General features: G+C 35.0%; 2 protein-coding genes across 3 annotated transcripts; both read right to left on the bottom strand.

Moving 5' to 3' along the window:
* Positions 1-8274: 8274 nt before the first annotated feature.
* On the bottom strand, positions 8275-11998 carry LOC141713747 (extra-large guanine nucleotide-binding protein 1-like). The gene is made up of 8 exons (XM_074517322.1): positions 10982-11998; positions 10760-10897; positions 10544-10648; positions 10304-10471; positions 9953-10115; positions 9237-9484; positions 8963-9126; positions 8275-8872 (listed from the first exon to the last, which is right to left on the bottom strand). The coding sequence occupies exons 1-8, from the start codon at positions 11996-11998 to the stop codon at positions 8275-8277; spliced, it is 2601 nt and encodes an 866-aa protein (XP_074373423.1).
* Positions 11999-14119: 2121 nt separating this feature from the next.
* Positions 14120-17358, bottom strand: LOC141711485 (THO complex subunit 7A-like). Of its 2 annotated transcripts, none has more exons than XM_074513943.1 (3): positions 17210-17358; positions 15602-16217; positions 14120-14432 (listed from the first exon to the last, which is right to left on the bottom strand). In XM_074513943.1, exons 2-3 carry the CDS (start codon positions 16190-16192, stop codon positions 14298-14300), a joined length of 726 nt encoding a protein of 241 aa, XP_074370044.1. In that variant the 5' UTR covers positions 16193-16217; positions 17210-17358; the 3' UTR covers positions 14120-14297. The 2 variants fall into 2 exon arrangements, with proteins under 2 accessions (XP_074370044.1, XP_074370043.1); XM_074513942.1 differs by having other exon boundaries at positions 15602-16272; positions 17210-17349.
* Positions 17359-18588: the final 1230 nt, after the last annotated feature.

The raw sequence follows: 18588 nt of genomic DNA, 5'->3' as shown, positions 1-18588 counted from the left end.
CAAGCTGAAGGAAAAGTTAGTGTGAAAAGATTGAGGAGTGATAATGGAACAGAATTCAGAAACTCAACATTAAGTGAATTACCGCAAAAGCAAAGGCATTGTTCAAGAATTTTCAGCAGCTAGAACACCTCAACAGAATGGAGTAGTTGAGAGGAAAAATAGAACATTGGTTGAAGCTGCTAGAACCTTGCTACAAGATGCTCAGTTGCCAACTAGTTTTTGGGAAGAGACTGTTAATACTGCATGCTACACTCAAAACAGATATCTCATCAACAAAGCTCATGACAAATCACCTTACTCAATCATGTCTAACAGAAATCCTACAGTGAAGCATCTACATGTGTTTGGAAGCAAGTGTTATATTCTAAAAGACAACTCTGAATATGTGGGAAAATTTGACTCTAAAGTTTTTAAAGCAATTTTTCTGGGATATTCATTGGAAAGAACAGCCTACAAAGTGTATGTGATTGATCAAAAGAAAATTATAGAAAGCACATATGTGACTTTTGATGATGACAAGTGTCCAGGCTTGGAATGCCTTGATGTAAATGATGTTGAAGCCCTTGCATTTGAGAATCTAACCATTGATAGTGATTCTGATGAGGAAGATGAAGTTGTGGCACAATAGATGATAAATGAAGAGACCTCTGAACAAAATTATGGGAATGAAAGCTCTCTTCAGACACCTGAATTTGGTGGCACAAACTCAGGGGGAGAAGGAGAGAATGGAAATGACAGTCATGGTAATACTGAAGAAAATGATGAAGGCACTAGTCAACAGACACACACTAGAAAGTGGGATATGAGTCATACAGTAGAAGCTATTATTGGTGATCCCTCAGCTGGTGTGAGAATTAGAAGTGCAACTGCTAATAAATGCCTACATATATGTTTTCTATCTCAAGTAGAGCCCAAAAAAACTGAAGAAGCCCTATTGGATCCTGATTGGATATGTGATATGCAGGAGGAGCTGAATCAGTTTGTGAGAAACAAAGTTTAGAAATTAGTCCCTGCACCAAAGAACAGAAGCATAATTGGAACTAAGTGGGTGTACAGGAACAAAATGGATGAAAATTGAATTGTTACTAGAAACAAAGCAAGGCTGGTTGCTAAAGGCTACTCACAAGAAGAGAGAATTGACTATGATGAGACTTTTGCTCCTATTGCAAGACTAGAAGCAATAAGAATTTGTCTGGCATTTGCTGCACACTCAAATTTCAAGGTGTATCAAATGGATGTCAAGAGTGCTTTTCTTAATTGTGAACTAGAGAAAGAAGTTTATGTGCAACAGCCACCTGGCTTTGAAGATCCAGAATTTCCTAACTTTTTTTACAAATTACTCAAGGCTCTATATGGATTGAAACAGGCACCTAGAGCCTGGTATGACACACTGTCAGAATTTCTACTCAAACATGGTTTTACCAGAGGTACTATTGATAAGACTCTCTTCTACAAGAAGCATGGTGAAGATATGATCCTAGTTCAAATCTATGTGGATGATATCATCTTTGGATCCACAAATGAAAAGTTTTGTCAAAGATTCTCTAGGCTAATGCAGAGTGAGTATGAAATGAGCATGATGGGAGAATTGAGTTACTTCCTTGGCCTTCAAGTTAGTCAAAGAAGTGATGGTATTTTTATCAGCCAAACCAAATATGTGAATGATTTATTGAAGAAATTTGGTATGGTGGATAGCTCACCTGCATCTACACCAATGTCTACTGCAACCAAGTTGGATGAAAACAAGAAAGGCAAGAGTGTGGATATTTCAAGCTACAGAGGGATGACTGGATCATTGCTTTATTTGACTGTTAGTAGACCATACATCGTGTTTGCTACCTGTCTATGTGCTAGATTTTAAGCCAATCCAAATGAATCACATTTGATGGTTGTGAAAAGGATTTTCAGATACTTAAAGGGAACTACAAACTTGGGATTATGGTATCCTAAGGGAACTGGTTTTGAAGCTGTTGGATACACAGATGCAGATTTTGCTGGATGTAGGGTTGATAGGAAAAGTACTAGTGGAAGCTGTCAATTTCTTGGTCAAAGACTTGTATCCTGGTATAGTAAGAAACAACAATCTGTGTCAACTTCCACAACTGAGGCTGAATATATAGCTGCTGGAAGTTGTTGTGCTCAGGTGCTTTGGATTAGAAATTAGCTAATGGACTATGGTCCAGTGTTACACAAAGTTCCTATTATGTGTGACAATACTAGTGCCATATCTATAGTAGCTAATCCAGTTAATCATTCTAGAACAAAACACATTGATGTTAGGTACCATTTTATCAGGAAACATGCTGCAAATGGTACCATTGAGCTCATTTTTATTCCAACAGAGAAACAATTAGCTGACATTTTTACTAAACCTTGGGATGAAGCAACCTTCACTAGACTTGTGAGTGAAATTGGAATGTTCAATTCTTGATCCTAAGGCAAGAACTCAGCTAATGTGTTACAGCAGATTAATTTCTAATAAATCAACCTAGTTTGATTTAATTGGAAATTAACTGAAATATGAATTATAAATATTTCAGAATCTCTCTATATTTTTTTTAAACTCAAAAATTAACTTAGAATATTTCAAATTCTAAGTAAACTGCTTAGTTGTTAATTTACATCTTAAATGTGTAAAATTAACACAAGGCAGAATAACAGTACTCAAAGTTATAGAGAACTGAGTTCTCGATAAGTCAAAATGACTTGTCGACAAGTCATTTTAGAGTTCTCGAGTGAGTCCCCGATAAGTCTATTTACAGACTTCTCGAGTGACTTCTCGATAAGCTTTATTATAACTTATCGATAAGTCCATGTAGAGTTCTCTAATAGTGTTAATTCACATAGTTCTCGACAAGGATATTTTGAGACTTATCAATAACTCAGAACTAAAATAATTTAATTCAATGAATTATTTTAGACAAATACTTTTGGAAAATTTATTCTTATTTCAATTTGATTCAATTCAAATAAATTAGAATCATTTTTAGTCCATTTTCGGACAAACTGGACATTTATCAGAGTTCTCGATAAATCATTTCTTAGTTCTCGAAAACAATTAATAAAATGACTTATCGAATGTACCTTTCTCAAATTCAAAATTACTTCTCGATAAGTTTAATATCAAACGTTTATTTGACTTATCGATAAGTATTTTACTTTTTCTATAAATACCCAGACTTCTCGATACATACACTGTACTTACACTTTTTCGAGATCTCAAGTGACCTAGCTTTCAGACAAAAGGCGATTTCTCTCTCGTTTTTGCTCCTTTCTCAAAACTTTTTCTTACACACTACTTCTACACACTAAAATGGCACAAAACATTGTTAGAGCTATCATTCCAGAGAAGGGAACTAACTTTATTATTTTTCTTGATGCTAACCAAGCCCCTGATAGTTTCAAGGGGTTTGTGAAGTTTCTTTCTAAATCCTATATTGTAGGTGCTTTAACTGCAAGTCCTGTGTTGTATTTGGACGTTCTTCATGAATTTTGGGCATCAGCTATAACTAGGACAGTTGTTCTAGAGAATGTCAATTCTATGGTGGTCACCTACACAATTGGAGGCTAAGAAATTGAGTTTTCAGCTGCTGATGTGAATACAACCCTGGGATTGCCAACTAAGAACTATGGAGAGGTGCCAACTGCAGATGAGCTGAGTGAATTCATGGACTTCATCAATTACAGTGGCTCAATCAACTTGGAAAGCCTAAACATGACAAACCTTAGGAAGGAATGGTCCTTTGTGTTTGATTCTGTAGTGGGGGCTTTCACCTGCAGAAAAACTGGCTTTGACACCATCTCAAGTGTGGTGCAGAAGTTGGTGTTCTCAATAGCTCACAACAGGCATCTGAATGTTGGGGCTCTAATTCTGGAGGAGCTGGCTATCAGGCTTACTATGCCTTTGAAGAATAGAGGTAAAGAAATCTTTTTGCCAAGGTTTATTATGTCTACTTTAGCTCATAAAGTAAATGACATACATTTGTTAGCTGGTATTGATAGTAGTAGAATTGACAATTGTAAGCAAGTGTCCAAAATAATATTTGGCTCACTTACTACAAAAAATAAGGTGAATGTATGTCTTAGAATCACTCCATTTATGTTGGAGAGATTCAGGACTTATCCTTACCCTATGCCAGACATGAGGGCTCCTCAATTTGCTAGTTCAGCTATGGTTCCTGAGCCTGTGGAAGTACAAACACAGACACACCAACAGGGACCTTCCAAAGCTGCAACCCCTTCTTCTAAACCATTAGATGTTATCAAACCAACCACTTTAGTCTCTCAAAAGACTGAAGTGAGTAAAAAGAAGAGAAAGGAACCAACCCTTGCTGTTGTAAATGAGAGTGAAACAGTTCAAACTGAACCAGAGTCACCATTGGTCAAGAGACCAAAGAAGAGTAAGATACCTGAGTTGACCACTCAAAACACCTCCGTGTCCTCCCAAAAAGGCACAGTTGAACAAATGGGGAGTAAAGAGTTACTATATGCATCCTCTCAACAGGGTGTATCTATTGAAAAGAGCATTCACCCAATGCATCCTGTACTGAGTCAGCACAACCTGCACCTAGATAATAATATTCTTTTCTTGATAGGGGGAGAATGAAGAATAAATCTAAATGCAACTCACGAAGATCAGATGGGAAAATTGGGTTCTTGGGTTCTGCATTTAGATAAAGTTTTGACATCATCAACCAGAACTTGTGCATAATTTCATAATGAACAAGTTGAGGGAGATTGTAATATATAATAGATGATGTCAAAGATTACTGGTGCTGACAATGTCATTAGCAATCAGTTATATAATAGATGATGTCAAAGATTACTGATGCTGACAATGTCATTAGCAATCAGTTAAGTTTGGGGCCAACCCTAAGTAAGTTGTATTGTAACCTTAACTGTAATTTATACTTGTAACATTAAATGTCTGTAAAATGTAAATGGAGCATACTGAAGCATTTTTCCCTAAACAGTGTCAAGCCTAAGAATTCTATCTGGAAGAAGATCAAGAAGGTCATGCCTCAGAAGAATTATGAAGAAGCTTGGAGTTGAATAATTTTGTTTGGTGAAAAACATTCTAAGTCAAGATCTCTACAAGTCATAGAATTAGTGTTATAGAAAAGTCATTCGAGAACTCAGAAATCCTATCGAGAACTCAGGAATTGTCTATCGAGAACTCAGGAAATGCTATTGGAGATATCGATAAGTCAGATACCCATTCGAGAACTCAGAGATATCGACAAGTATACATTCATTAGAGAACTCTGAGTTATCGATAAACCAAAATCCATTAGAGAACTCTGAGTTATCGATAAACCAAAATTCACTAGAAAACTCAGAGTTATCGATAAGTCAAGTCAACAATGAAGTTTTAGAGATATCGACAAGCCAACATGCCTATCGAGATGTCGAGTTCTCTACAGCTTAATTGGAGATCTCGAAGTGAAGAAATTTCTCTAAGTACAGAATTGCAGAACAGTTCAATATCCAAGGTTGCAAATCAACAAACAATTCACACAGCTGAATTGACAAGTCTACAAAAAGCAGCTTGAGAGATGTGCAAGATTAATTGTAAAGATTAACTGATAAAGGAAGATTAAAGTGAACACGGGATGCTAAAGATATGCTATGCCAGAAATGGAAAAACTGTTTTTCTATAAATAAAAATGACAAGTGACAGTTTAGAAAATCTAATAGCATGTCTTATTACACACTGTGTAAACCAGCAGTTAACTGAGTTATAAAGTTAACACTGGTCCTTAGTCAGTAATCAAGATAGAAAATCTTGTATTCTCTCTCAAGAAAGAAGCTAAGTTCTAAACCAAGAACTTAGAGATTTTGTAGCAAAATACTGTTTGATTTTTAATATAAAATTAAGTGAGTTTTGAAGATCTTTGTTTTACATATTTGCATTGTTATTTATGTTTAACATCTATTCTACCAAATCATTGATAACAACCAACTGCTAAAACCAAAGTCGATCTAAAAGTAAACATTTAAGCCAAAACACATTCACCCCCCTCTGTGTTGTATTCATATCTAACACTAATGACACGTAACATGATTTTATTTTTGGACTCGTATGTTTGCATGATAGTCTATTATCATAAATACATTTTTAACAATTATTTATTTTAAATGACTTTTAACAACCCGTTCAACCCAACCCAAATTGATCCACCCCGACAAACAAAATGTTGGGTTATGTTGCATTTTTATTTTTATAGGTCGGGTTATAAAATTTCAAACTTTGGATCGAGTTACTAAAATACATTTAACCCGGTCAACCTGACTCATGTGCACCTCTAGTTTTTGTGAATAAAATCATTGATAATCCGTGTATTTATTGTAAAGATGTGTGGTGGGAGAGTCATGTTCGTTCAGTTTTCTTTTTAATTTTTAATGGACATAATGGTCAGTGGTCTAAATGAAAATTTCTTCAGTTTGGTGACCAAATTGCAAGTTTCAAGCTTGTTGAGTGACCAAAATGCCGCTTCAGCTGACTGTACATGTCACATTGAATTTATTTAAGCCAAGTTACCAAGTTTAGTCTGCACTCCATCAAGTTTCTAACGGGATGTAACGGCGAGTGACCTGGATGAAAATTTTTAATAATAAAATGATGTTAGTGAAAGTTTTTTGAGCTGGATGACCCAACTGCAAATTTTAAGTCTCGATCAGTTGAGACGAAAATGCCATTTAACCTTATATTTAACCTATATCCCCTGAACTTCAATAAAAACTCATCCAGCTCCAAGATCAAAATTATGTCGAGAATATGTAACCATAACACAAGTGGCAAACCTCAGCCACCATCTAGTTAGCCGTTTTCGTGGGGGCCAACATAGACGTGTTTTACAGGGTGCGCGTGTGAACCAACCAACCAACAACATTTCATATCTGTGTAAATATTCTTGACGATGATGTTTAAAAAGAATCAAAATCAAACATGTGTGCAAAGTATTTGGTGAAAAAGTTATATGATACGTTTACAGAGGCCCTATTATCAATTTGTTGACGATGATGTTTAAGAAGAATCAAGGAAGGATCAATCATGTTTGTTTCAATAAAAGAAGAGAATAAAAGAAATAACGAGGGAGAAATAATAAGTGAGAATTATTAGATCGATAGAGAATAATCTTTAGATTTGCATCGTCTCTATATTTATAGAGACTGAATTATTAAAATCTGAACCACGACATATTAAAAACCTAATAATAATGGAAAATAAAAAAATAACCTACTAAAAAAAGGAGAAGAAATGGCTATCCTTCCATCGTCTGTTTGGGTTATGTTAGTATGGGAAGACCCAAATGAAAAAATCGTATCATTATAAGTTTGGGTTTTTTTTTGAAAGATATGGTTCAGTTGCAAACCGTGTTGCTTGATTTTTATGAAGAAGTTGGAAATTTGACAAGTGCCCGAAAAATATTTGATGAAATATTCGAAAATGATGTTGTCGCTAATAATATGATGATTTCAGTTTTGGTTACTTGGGCTAGTTCCTGGTGATTTGAATTTGTGTAGCTCATGCTTGTTGGTAATTACCGTGTGCGAGAGGAGTAGATGTATATTTACTATTTTGTTTTCAGGAATTTGTAATTGCACTTTACCTGTACTTTATTACTACCGAACAGGAAATAAAGTTCTATTTAAGCTTTATTATCACTTGCACTCTCCAACTACCTTTCCTTTTGATTTTAATGAGATAGAGGAATAGATGTTTGTTCACAGTTGTGTTTCCTAGAACTTGTATCAGTGTGTTGCTTTCTAATTTTCTTGAAGCCTTTGAAACTTATTTTTTCTAGTATATATGCTATAATTTTGTTTTCACTTTCAGTTACAGTTCAGCATGCAAATTATATATGCTGCTATAATGCTATTTGTCAATGATTGTTGAGATTATGATTCTTTAACTACACTCTTACAATCCTTGTAAGCAGTGTTACAAATTTCGGAAATCAAAATTATTCGGTTAAAATACCGATTTACGATTTATCGGATGATTTTTTAAAAATCAGATGATTTATCGGCTATTTAACGAAAATCGGTCAAATCGGATCTATATTTTTGACCGATTTTTAAGCGATTTATCGACGATTTTTGAAAAATCGGCTGATTTCTATAACAGAGCTTGCAAGCACTTCTATCTATACTTGTAACTGTAATATACAGGTCTGATGAAAAAATTAATTGTAAGATCTTCCAAGCACTATAAAGCGGAAAATACAGAATACTTCAGTAGTTCAATTCTACCACTGATCTGTAAGAATGTCATATAGAAGTGCTAGACTCTATGCTCCCAGATGACGACCACTCATTCGCTCCGTAGCCTGTCTTCTCATCCTCCCACTTCAAAACTTCTTTCCCATATTTAATCGCTTCATCGACGCTTTCTGATTCGAGTCCTGTGACTCGAGAAACGTACAATTTATTTCCGGTCAAGGACTGAAACTGTCTTTTAAATTTTGTTGCAATATAATGGAATGCGGTTTGAGCCAGTGCTGAAATTGGATTCTTGCTACAACTGCTCCTGTTGCTGCTGCTCTGTCGACTGCTGATCAGAGGATTAAAGTCGTGGAACCACTCACACCGAGTAAGAGGAACCTGTTGAATTTTCTCTTCAAACAAGTCGAATTTGTTGAGCACCATGAGGAAGTTCTTGTCAGAACAGATCGGATGCGTCGCTATGGTCTCAAATAGCTTCTTGCTTTCCATCATTTTGTTGATAGAAATTCCGTTATTATCATTACAGTATTCGTCATAATCCGTTAAGGCAATGCAGTATATGATGAGATCCATATCCTCAAACATTTCCAACCACTTGCAGTTTTTGTCAAGGCTTCTTGATTCAACTCTAATCAGTTGGTACCTGTAATCATACCTTATGTTAATCAAACTAGATTCTTCTAGGCAAGATATTGGATACAGTGCTTAATGCATTAAAAGAAAATCAATATACCTTTGCATGGGATCGTCTTCATTACCCGGGTGCATGAATCTATCCTTTTTCGACTTTACAAATGAAAAATCCATGCATGCTATCCTGTTGGAAGCAGAAATCCCCTCGGCATATAAAATGTCCATGTCAGAAGGCTCGTAGTACATTGAAGAGATCTCAACAGCCTTCATTGGAAAGTAAATATGAGTCAAATTTGCTTGTAAGTTACAGTACTTGAGAAAACAGAACTCAAAGCTTACAACTGAGGAACATGATACGTAAAGCCTGATCTTACCCTATTCAAGAAATAGCTAGCAACTCTAGGAAGCATTTGTATCTCATTTCTGCGATTGACTGTGGCTTGAAAGGCTTTATTCTTCCACAGTTCCTCTACATAGGGTGCATACTCGCGAGTGGAAGCAGGAAAAACCGCTGTCAAATTTCCAGATTTCATTAGTTGGAGTAGCCAATCAGAGAATCCTTTAAGTCTCAAACCGATGCTGTACATGTTTGTCTTGTCAGTCTGGTCAAAATCTTGTGTACCTGTGCAATCATAATCTAGTCGCTCATATCAACAAATTATAAACATGTTAAGCTGAAATTAGTTACTCATTATGGACTATAATCATCTGTAAAAGAAGCAAGCACATGTCAATAATGAGAAACATGCTTCACATTAATTAGGAGATCTATGATAAACAATGTGTTTCTGTATAGATTAGTGAACATCCTCATTTCTGATAGAGAGTGTAAAAAATTATTGAAATTAAAAAAAATACTATTCAGTATGATCCCTATCAAACATGACAATCTGTGTTTAAAGAAAACATGAATTCCATTACAACCTTCAAAGCTGTCTAATTAGATTCACAGTGATTTTCAGTTAGTACCATGCCAAAGGTCCAAGTGTAATGTGACATGAGAAGTGTATTGAGCAGAGAATCTAATGTTCAAAATTCACATTACAGCTGAGGGCTATTTATAGGAATAAATGAATATGATATTTCGTACCTGAAGGACCAGGTTCATCTTTAGATTTCATCAGAGTTTCTTCTTCAAATCGTCCACGTTCCTCTAGCAGAATACCTATGTAACGGTATAAGTTGCTCTGAATCATGTCTTTCATATCCTGACGCTCATTTTCAGTAAAAGGAACTTTATATAGAAGCTTTGCCTGAGATATGGATTTAAGATCACAAACTTGAAATAATCAATTAATTTCACAAAAAAAACTTAGAGAGGTTATCTACTTAAACCCGGGATTAAAGGGTTTCAGTCCTCGTGATTGGCCAAACATTCCTTAGGGCTAGTTATCAGTGTGCAAACATCAAAGATCACATCTGTGTTGGAAGAGGATGATACCTGTTTGAATATGGTACCGGTACCAGATTTTTCACAACCAACCATAAGCAATCTATATGGTTTGTTCCTCTCTAGGACAACTTTGTTATCAACTTTTTCTTGATCAGAATTTGCAGAAGCCAACGGGATAGGCAACGACAGGACAGAACATAGTAGTTTGATTCTAGGCTAAACAGGGAAATTAACACAAGATAGATGATTAGGATAAACAATCACGACAATTGATGCAAGAATATGTACCTTAAACCATATTCGCTCCTTTACATTCTTCTGCCCCTCTTCCTGGAAGGAACCATCAGCACTACACCAAAAGTTTGTCTCTCCTACACAATGAATTCCTGCCAACTAGATTTTTGAACCGAATGGTCAATCATATTATACACAATTCGGAAACCTGCCTTAAGTAAATGGGAGAAATAGATAGAAAAGACGCTTATCCACATTCAAAAAACAAACCTGCATCATCCAAAGCTCAGGTTTTGTGATTTCTCGATTATTAACCAAGATATTTGTGTTTCCATTGCTCGCATTGCGCATGATGGGATCGCCAACAGCCAGCTCCGGAGTAATAATCTGGCAAGGCTTCTCTCTTTCCTGTTTAATTGAGTTAATCGATATGAATTATCAAGTCATAGAAATTATGATTTGCAGATGAGTACATGAGGGTTAACTTCTTACTATGCCCCAAAGTCCAGATTGATGGTCATACCAATACTTTCTCGGTTTTAGCTTTCTTGGTGGGTTTGGACAGCCTAGCAATCGAACCAGCTCTTCATGACAGAGAGGTTTCCCATTCACAATGATGAGTTCAGGTGGTACCTGATTCACTGCACAAGATATCTCATGGCTTGATATCTCCTTAGCTCTTGAATCAGTGAGCAAGCGCTTAAGCATCCAAGAAATTTTTCCAAGGGTGGATCGCTTGGACTCGTCTATTCTACGACCAATGCAAGTAGTACACTTTCTTCCTTCTGGCATTGACCCCATTGCTTTTAGCACACAATTAGAGCAATACTTTGCATTGCAGACTATGCAAACTTCTTTCTTCGCGAACCTATATTTAACAAGGCATCTATGACATGACCCTTTTTTCACATTACATTCAATCGCTTCGAGTTCGTGGCCCCTTGCGGGAGCACCACAATCGTTTCTATATTCAATTAAGGCCTCCGTTCCTGAGCTTTCTGACAAGTCATTTGTATTCCCACGACTGTCAGAAAAGCCGAAAGTACCAGAACTAACACGTTTACTTGAATTACGGAGTATGCATTCATCACTCTCGGGAAATTCTAACTCACCCGATGTATCAATCACATTAACGACTCTAAAATCTGTCCCACGACTCTTGGACACATCGAATACAGGAGCAACATCAAGTTGATTTGAAAGGGCAACCGATATCGGTGATGCATCTTCTAGTAACCCTATTTTCGACAACCTATGTTTCATTGAATAGACCCTAGCAATAGGTTGAACAACTGGAAGTGTCATATTGTCAATCCTATCAGGTGTGGATACGCTAGCTGCGACAGGAATACTATCAACATGAACAGGGGAAACACGAGGAATATCGCCACTAGGCAGAGGGCCAGTGTACTCCATAGCAAAAGAGTAGTCAGAATTGTCGTCGTCATCATCATCAACATCAGAACTTACATGCTTTTCTGAGACAAATCTTCTAAAAAAACTAGCCATTATAGATATTCAATTCAAACTGCAATTTCAAAACCCCATTAAGAAAAAAGCAAGAACTTAATATTATATCAGAACTAAACAAAAAACTTGAAACTTGAAAGTAACACTTGATCACTTACCCTAAAAAATACTTTGAAAAAACACATGCAACTATGCAAGTACAACAATCAAATCAAAATCTCACAGTCTAAGTATGATTAAAGAAAATTAATATTACGTACGTACGATCACAGTAAAAGAATATGAGACTTGGAGAGAAGTCCTGAGAAAACTTTGGACAATGACGTTGTGTTATATACATCAAACATTCGCGTACTAAATTAGGAAAGTCAGCGTACAATTGGGATTTTCCAAATAAGTTGACGAGGATCATGAATTCATGATGATTATTTACCTGCGTGGAATACTTGGAGACTTCAAAAAATATGTTTAGCCCCCCAAATATAGTGGCCGTTTGGAAAATTTTAAAATAAGTAACTTATGACTTAAAATTAATAAGTGGCTTAAAAGTGATAAATATATAATACTTAGTTAGTTAAGTGTTTGGTTAATTTTACTTATAAGTCAGAATATTTTTTAACTTAAATGAACTAAAATAAATATTTTTTAAATATTATTATCTTAATTCATGACTTTTAAATTAACTTAACATTTAAAAATATAAATTTAAAAACTAAAATTAATAAAAAAAATTAAAAATCAAAATAAGTTGAGAAAAAGTACGTCGTTATTAACATTCAACTTAACTTATCAGCTTATAAGTTCTAAATTCAACTTATAAGTTGGGTCGACAAACACTCATCGATAAGTACTTACTAGCTTATAAGCCAATAAGCCAATAAGCCGCTTATTCGGTGGTGGCCAAATAGGCCCATAATAATCTTAATAATAACAACATTATATTATATGAATATATTATTTTAGCGAAATTATTATTATATTGATTATTATTTCATCGAAATTCTAAGAGTATCTCCAATGGTATTAACTATAATTGGTTGGCTAAATTGGGCATGTAGAATAATATGTAAAATTTGTTAAACCTGTAAGACATTGTGCTTCGATGATATTGACTATATTGGTTAGCTATATTTTAAAAATAGTATGTTATTAAAATTTTATGTTGTTATAAATAGAATACATTACTTCAATATGGTAATAAGTGATTAATTTTTTTTTTACAGATTTCTTACAGGTTTGTAGTGATTCAACAAATATAGTCAACATTAAGAGGTTGACTATATTTATAAATAAGGGGAATGCACCATTGAAGATGAATTTTTTTTTACATAATCTCTATATTTTTTATTTATAGTATGTATTAATGATTTTTAGCTAAGGATTTTATTTGGTCGGAGATACTCTAAAGTGTATATAAATTGAACCCCCTCTTCACTTTGCTTTTATCTATGGTAATATATTTTCCCTTCTTTTACTTAAGTTAGAGTATCGTATTATTCATATAATTGATGCGTAAAAACAAAGAGAAGAATTTTTGTGAGTTCAAATATTTAATTTTTTTTTCTAATTACCTGATGATATATATCAACTATATAAAACAATCACTGCTAAGCTGGGTGTACAAGTTTGGGGGGTTTGGCGAGGCCTAAAGCAGTTGCATTAAACAAAAACGTAAGTTGGAGCATATTTGGAATGCAGAGTACGTTATAGAGGCTGAGCTTATTGAAGCAATAGCTATAAAAGAGAGCGTTAAGTTGGTTAAAGGACATGAACTATAGACGGGTGATTATCGAATCTGACTCTCTAGTCTCTACTGGTGGTTCAAACTTTGCGGAATACAGTTAACATGAAGTCCACTTTTGGAAATACGAATCACGAGTGCATGAAGATAATGTTGGATTCGCAATATAGAAATGGGGTTTTCTTGGGCACACAATAAGCACTAACTCCCATAAGTTTGGTACATTTTGATTGGTCTTCTAATCATAAATATTGATGAACCCCCTGCATTTATAACAACTCCACCAATCAAAATGCACCAAACTCATAAAATTTAGTGTTTATTGTGTGCCGTATATAAATATAGTCTTCGTAAAACGTAGAGCTAATAGGGCTGCTCATGCTTTGGCTAGGTGCTATATTTCTACTGTCCCCGGGAACTTAAATAAATAGAATCTCATATATTTAGAACTTTCTACTTCAAAGTTCTCACACGAACACAACCAAGATCTGAGTCGGAAAATTACATACATTTTACATAGTTTTTTTCTAAAAGAAGCTCATAGATTCTAAGAGCTCATCCTGAAAAAAAAAGCAGAACCAAATCAAGGCCTACTTGCTAGTCAACAGCCATTGCATCTGGACCACAACTAGCAGCATCTTCAACCCCATTCTTATGATCTTCCATTGCATTTCTCATCTCCTCCATCAAACTCCTAGGTTCTTCCTCTATGGTGTTTTGCAACTCATCCACCTGTACAATGAGTTTTAACATTTATCAAGTTCAAAACAGAAGAGCTACCTGAATGAAGTTAAACAGTAATCTTGGGAGCTACTGGGAAAGCAAATCAACCTATATCCAAAAACCACCTTATGTATTGATTGATATACGTTCATGCGAGCAGCAAATATTAGGGTAACAAGCAATATTTATCAATGGAGGAGATGTCAAATTTAACACATTTTTGAAGTATTGCCATTTTTTATGATTTACCACAATACAAAAACTTAAACACATAGGGTTTCTTATACAAGTCGACGAGCCCACCACTCCTGTACTCTTCTTAGATTCATTCTTTTAGATGCCCATTAAGTTTATTCTGGGAAAAATGAAATTGGGGAAAAACACTAGATAGTAATAGTATAACGATACAAATGCATTAGTAGTTTAACGTTTATATACATTATCTTGTACATGCCCATTCTGTGAATCATTTTGTCTGAACTCTGGCTAGAACTTCCCTGCTAGATGACGGATTGGGACAATGGGTGTAAATTGGTTAAGATGGGAAATGTGCATCCTACATGAATAAATTTGCATGGAAGTAACGTGCATCCTACATGAATAAATTTGCAAGGAAATAACAAAGACCTAGCCAATCAGGAAAATTGTTCAAAAAATTCTTCACCGCAAATATAATTGATGCGCGCAAAATAGAAAAAAATGTCTATAGTTTGCAGAGTCTAGATATTACTTTCGTCATTTTTCCAACAGTTCCTAACTTTTTTACTTAGCTCTGCTCAATATTCATTCACTTTTTTCAGTGTAAGTGTGTGACCCACACCAACAAGAATAACCTATAATTATGAATTCTAAAGTGTCTAGATATAAAAAATGTAGAACAGTAAGTATCACGGCAAAATGAGCAGTGAGAAAATCCAACTCAATGAAATTGAAATTAAGAATCCTACATGGAGTGACCAACAAATATTTACTGTGGGAAAGCTGTGCTCCCCGTGCAAGCATATAGGTGAAAACAATACAGGCACTACATACCTGGGCGCTCTTTGGTTCAACAGTTTTATTGCAATTATTTTCTGCTACTTAATTTGAGGTGAAAGTAATAAATATTATTTTTTTAATACCACCATGAAATAAATAGTTATCGGACAGCATAGACTTTCGAAAATATTAGCACATACCACGTGCAACAGAAGAGCGAACTGTTTCTTCCGTAGCTCCAGCGTCCTTGAACCAGATATATTTTCTGCCTCCAACAAAGAAATTTCTTTTTCTAAATCCGTAAGAACTTTTTGTGTGTCTGATCTTGGTGGCTGCATAGCAATCAGTTTTCTAATTGTCTCGCACTCTTCCTTGTGCTGCCTTTCCACCTTGCTCTCTTCTAGTTGTTTCTTCAGGTCTTCGATATCATCCTCTGCCTGTATTATTTGCCTATTTATCTCAGCCTTCAGCTCATTGAAGTTTTCCTTCTCCCGTAAGTTTGCATCAATAACAGCTTTGCTCTTAAGAAGTGGAAGTTCAAAAGTTGTCAGCTCCTGTAAGAAAGCTTTTGCTAGTCGTTCACAATCGTTGCTGTTGTCTGCATCTTTCTCGACTTCAAGAGCAAATGACGTAAACTTTTTCTGGAGTTTTTTTAGTGGAGGCTCACCCCTTGTGGTCGTTGTGCGGGTAAGAAGCCTGTGTTTAATAATTGTATCATCTTCAAGTTGACCAAACGCATAGTGTGACGATATTGCTTCTCCCCTACCAGCAACTTTTCTGGTTTTCAACATTTCTTTTACAGTTGTCCAAACAATTCTGAAATGAGTGACAAGTATTTTCACAATGCTATATTGAAGCTCCTTGTATAATCCTGATGAGTATCAGTACTAATTACATAGTGAGAATACTGTTTGAGGAGTAATTTGGTACAAGGGCTACTATGCTAGGATGCTTAACGAAACAAAACAAAAAGTAATATGCTAGCAGAGAACAATTAAAAGAAAAAAGCTCAATAATAAGCAGTTGTCACTATATCTCAGAAACTAAACGCTGAGATGTAAACACGAGGAGTTTATGTTTTCATTAAAGCATAGAGCATTAGACCACAAACTGTATGCTGCTTGTTCTTAAGAAAGCATCAGCAACTCTTGTATACTTATTACATGGGATTTTTAACTAACAAAGCAAGTTGATGATTTAATTCCCAGATTTAAGCATACAACAACAGTATATATTCCCTGGAACGCAATCAGCATGTTTGTATACATAAAAAATTCATCAAAAGCTTGCAACAATAATAAAGAAAGAAAATACATTACCCGGATGTTAAATTAGGCATACGCATACGGCATACTACTAAAGTAATGAATTTTAGTATATAAAATTGTAAATTTACAAGGGCAAGGACACTTGGAAGGCTCAATCTCGGAGGAGTTTGGTTAGGGGAAACTTATGAAACCCAGTTGATATCCTAACAAACTCATATCAACTAAAATATCAACTTAGGGGGATAAGTTAATTTAGTTGTTAATTTAGGCTAAATCTCCAAGGAATAATCAACAACTAAATTAACTTATCCCCCTAATTAGATAGATGCGAAAGGGGGGCTTGAATTAAAACTAATTCATATAACCCAGCTTCAAAAAATGAAAATGTAAATCCAAAGAATTCATCAAACAAAAACAAGAACAATGACCCTAAAACATGAATGAACTAACCCTGTAAAAGAAAGCTAGCATTGCATATAGTTAATAAATAACATATATACATGAGGATAGAAGATTAAGGGGGATTGATTGATTGATTACCTCGCAGGTGTAGATACAAGCTTACTACAACTCAAAAATCCAGCGATTGTCTGTCTTGTGTTTTTTGTGCGCGCACATATTGAATGAATCGAGCCGTACCGGAGCCTCTTGTGTCGATGATTTGTAAACGGGCTTTGGGTCGAGTAGAGCCCATAATCAGTCAGGTGGAGTGGGTACAGCCCAAGCCTTTATGAGGCTTTGTGCATTCTACATACAACCCCCCCAACTACAGTCGGCCCTTGTTCATTTTTCAAATTATTATCATGCTCATCTTTTTTATCACAAAAACAAAATGCTTGTCCCCCAAACTCCAATTTAAATATTCACTTTTTTGGCTCCGTTTGGTATTACTGTTATATACAGTTTGGTATTCCTGTTATATACGGTTACAACAGTTTTTTGTTGAAAAACTATCAGAAAAGTGTTTGGTAAATTTTAAAAGATGCCGTCTGAAAAACCGTTTTTGGTCTAAAAGTTACTCTTAGCAAAAGCATGTGTCCCTCATGCTTTTGAAAAAAAACTGTTTTCAGCTTTTGCCGAAAGTAGCTATTAGTTTCACCATCAAACTTTTTCACAAATATTATTTTTATATATTATATCTCAAAATATGCATAAATTAAAAAATATTACCAAACAATCATCTAATTTTCTTGACAACAATTTTTCCACCAACATTTTTTCTAACAGCACTCACAAACGAAGTTTTTATCAAGTTTGTAAAGTTTGGAAATCGGATCTACTTGGCTATAGTCATTTTTTCGATTACTCGTTTTCAACATCCGGGTATTTGATTCAGTACTCACTTAAATTTAATTTAACTCACCTCCGATTTCCGAGTACTCGAGTAGACTCAAGTAATAATATATTTATACGTATTTTGATTAGATAATAAATTTTTTGGAAAAAAACAAATTTCTGATGCGAATATTATATATTGATACAATTTGCAGCAAAGGTGACCCAAAAGAAAAGTAGGAGCTCACGTATTAACTGCCGGTAAATAAAAAAATTGTGGATTTATCAACACTGATATGAAAAACTAGAAACTATGCAGCAACTTTTGACCCAATCAAAGCGCTTTATAATCAATCATCCATAATTTTATAAATAAACAAATATTTATAATAATTATTATTATTATTATGATTAAAAAAAAGAGCAGGGGACAAATGTGTGTACAGCAGACGGTCGTATATTATCTTGTGACACCCTGCCGTCCAGGGAAATAGCTTTTGTGGTGCTTAAAAACAGGGAAGCTCCGCAATTGCAAGCCGGCACCGACTTATTTATTGTTGCTGCTCTGTGACAACAATCAACCCCCACGCTCCTGCATTGGCTGCAGTGAAATCTCGATAAATTAATATTTGATAAACGAATAA

The sequence above is a fragment of the Apium graveolens genome, chromosome 3 (assembly GCF_009905375.1).
Source record: "Apium graveolens cultivar Ventura chromosome 3, ASM990537v1, whole genome shotgun sequence".
Classification (NCBI taxonomy): domain Eukaryota; kingdom Viridiplantae; phylum Streptophyta; class Magnoliopsida; order Apiales; family Apiaceae; genus Apium; species Apium graveolens.
Note: the sequence above shows the minus strand (reverse complement) of the source record. Positions and strands in the feature narration are given on the sequence as shown.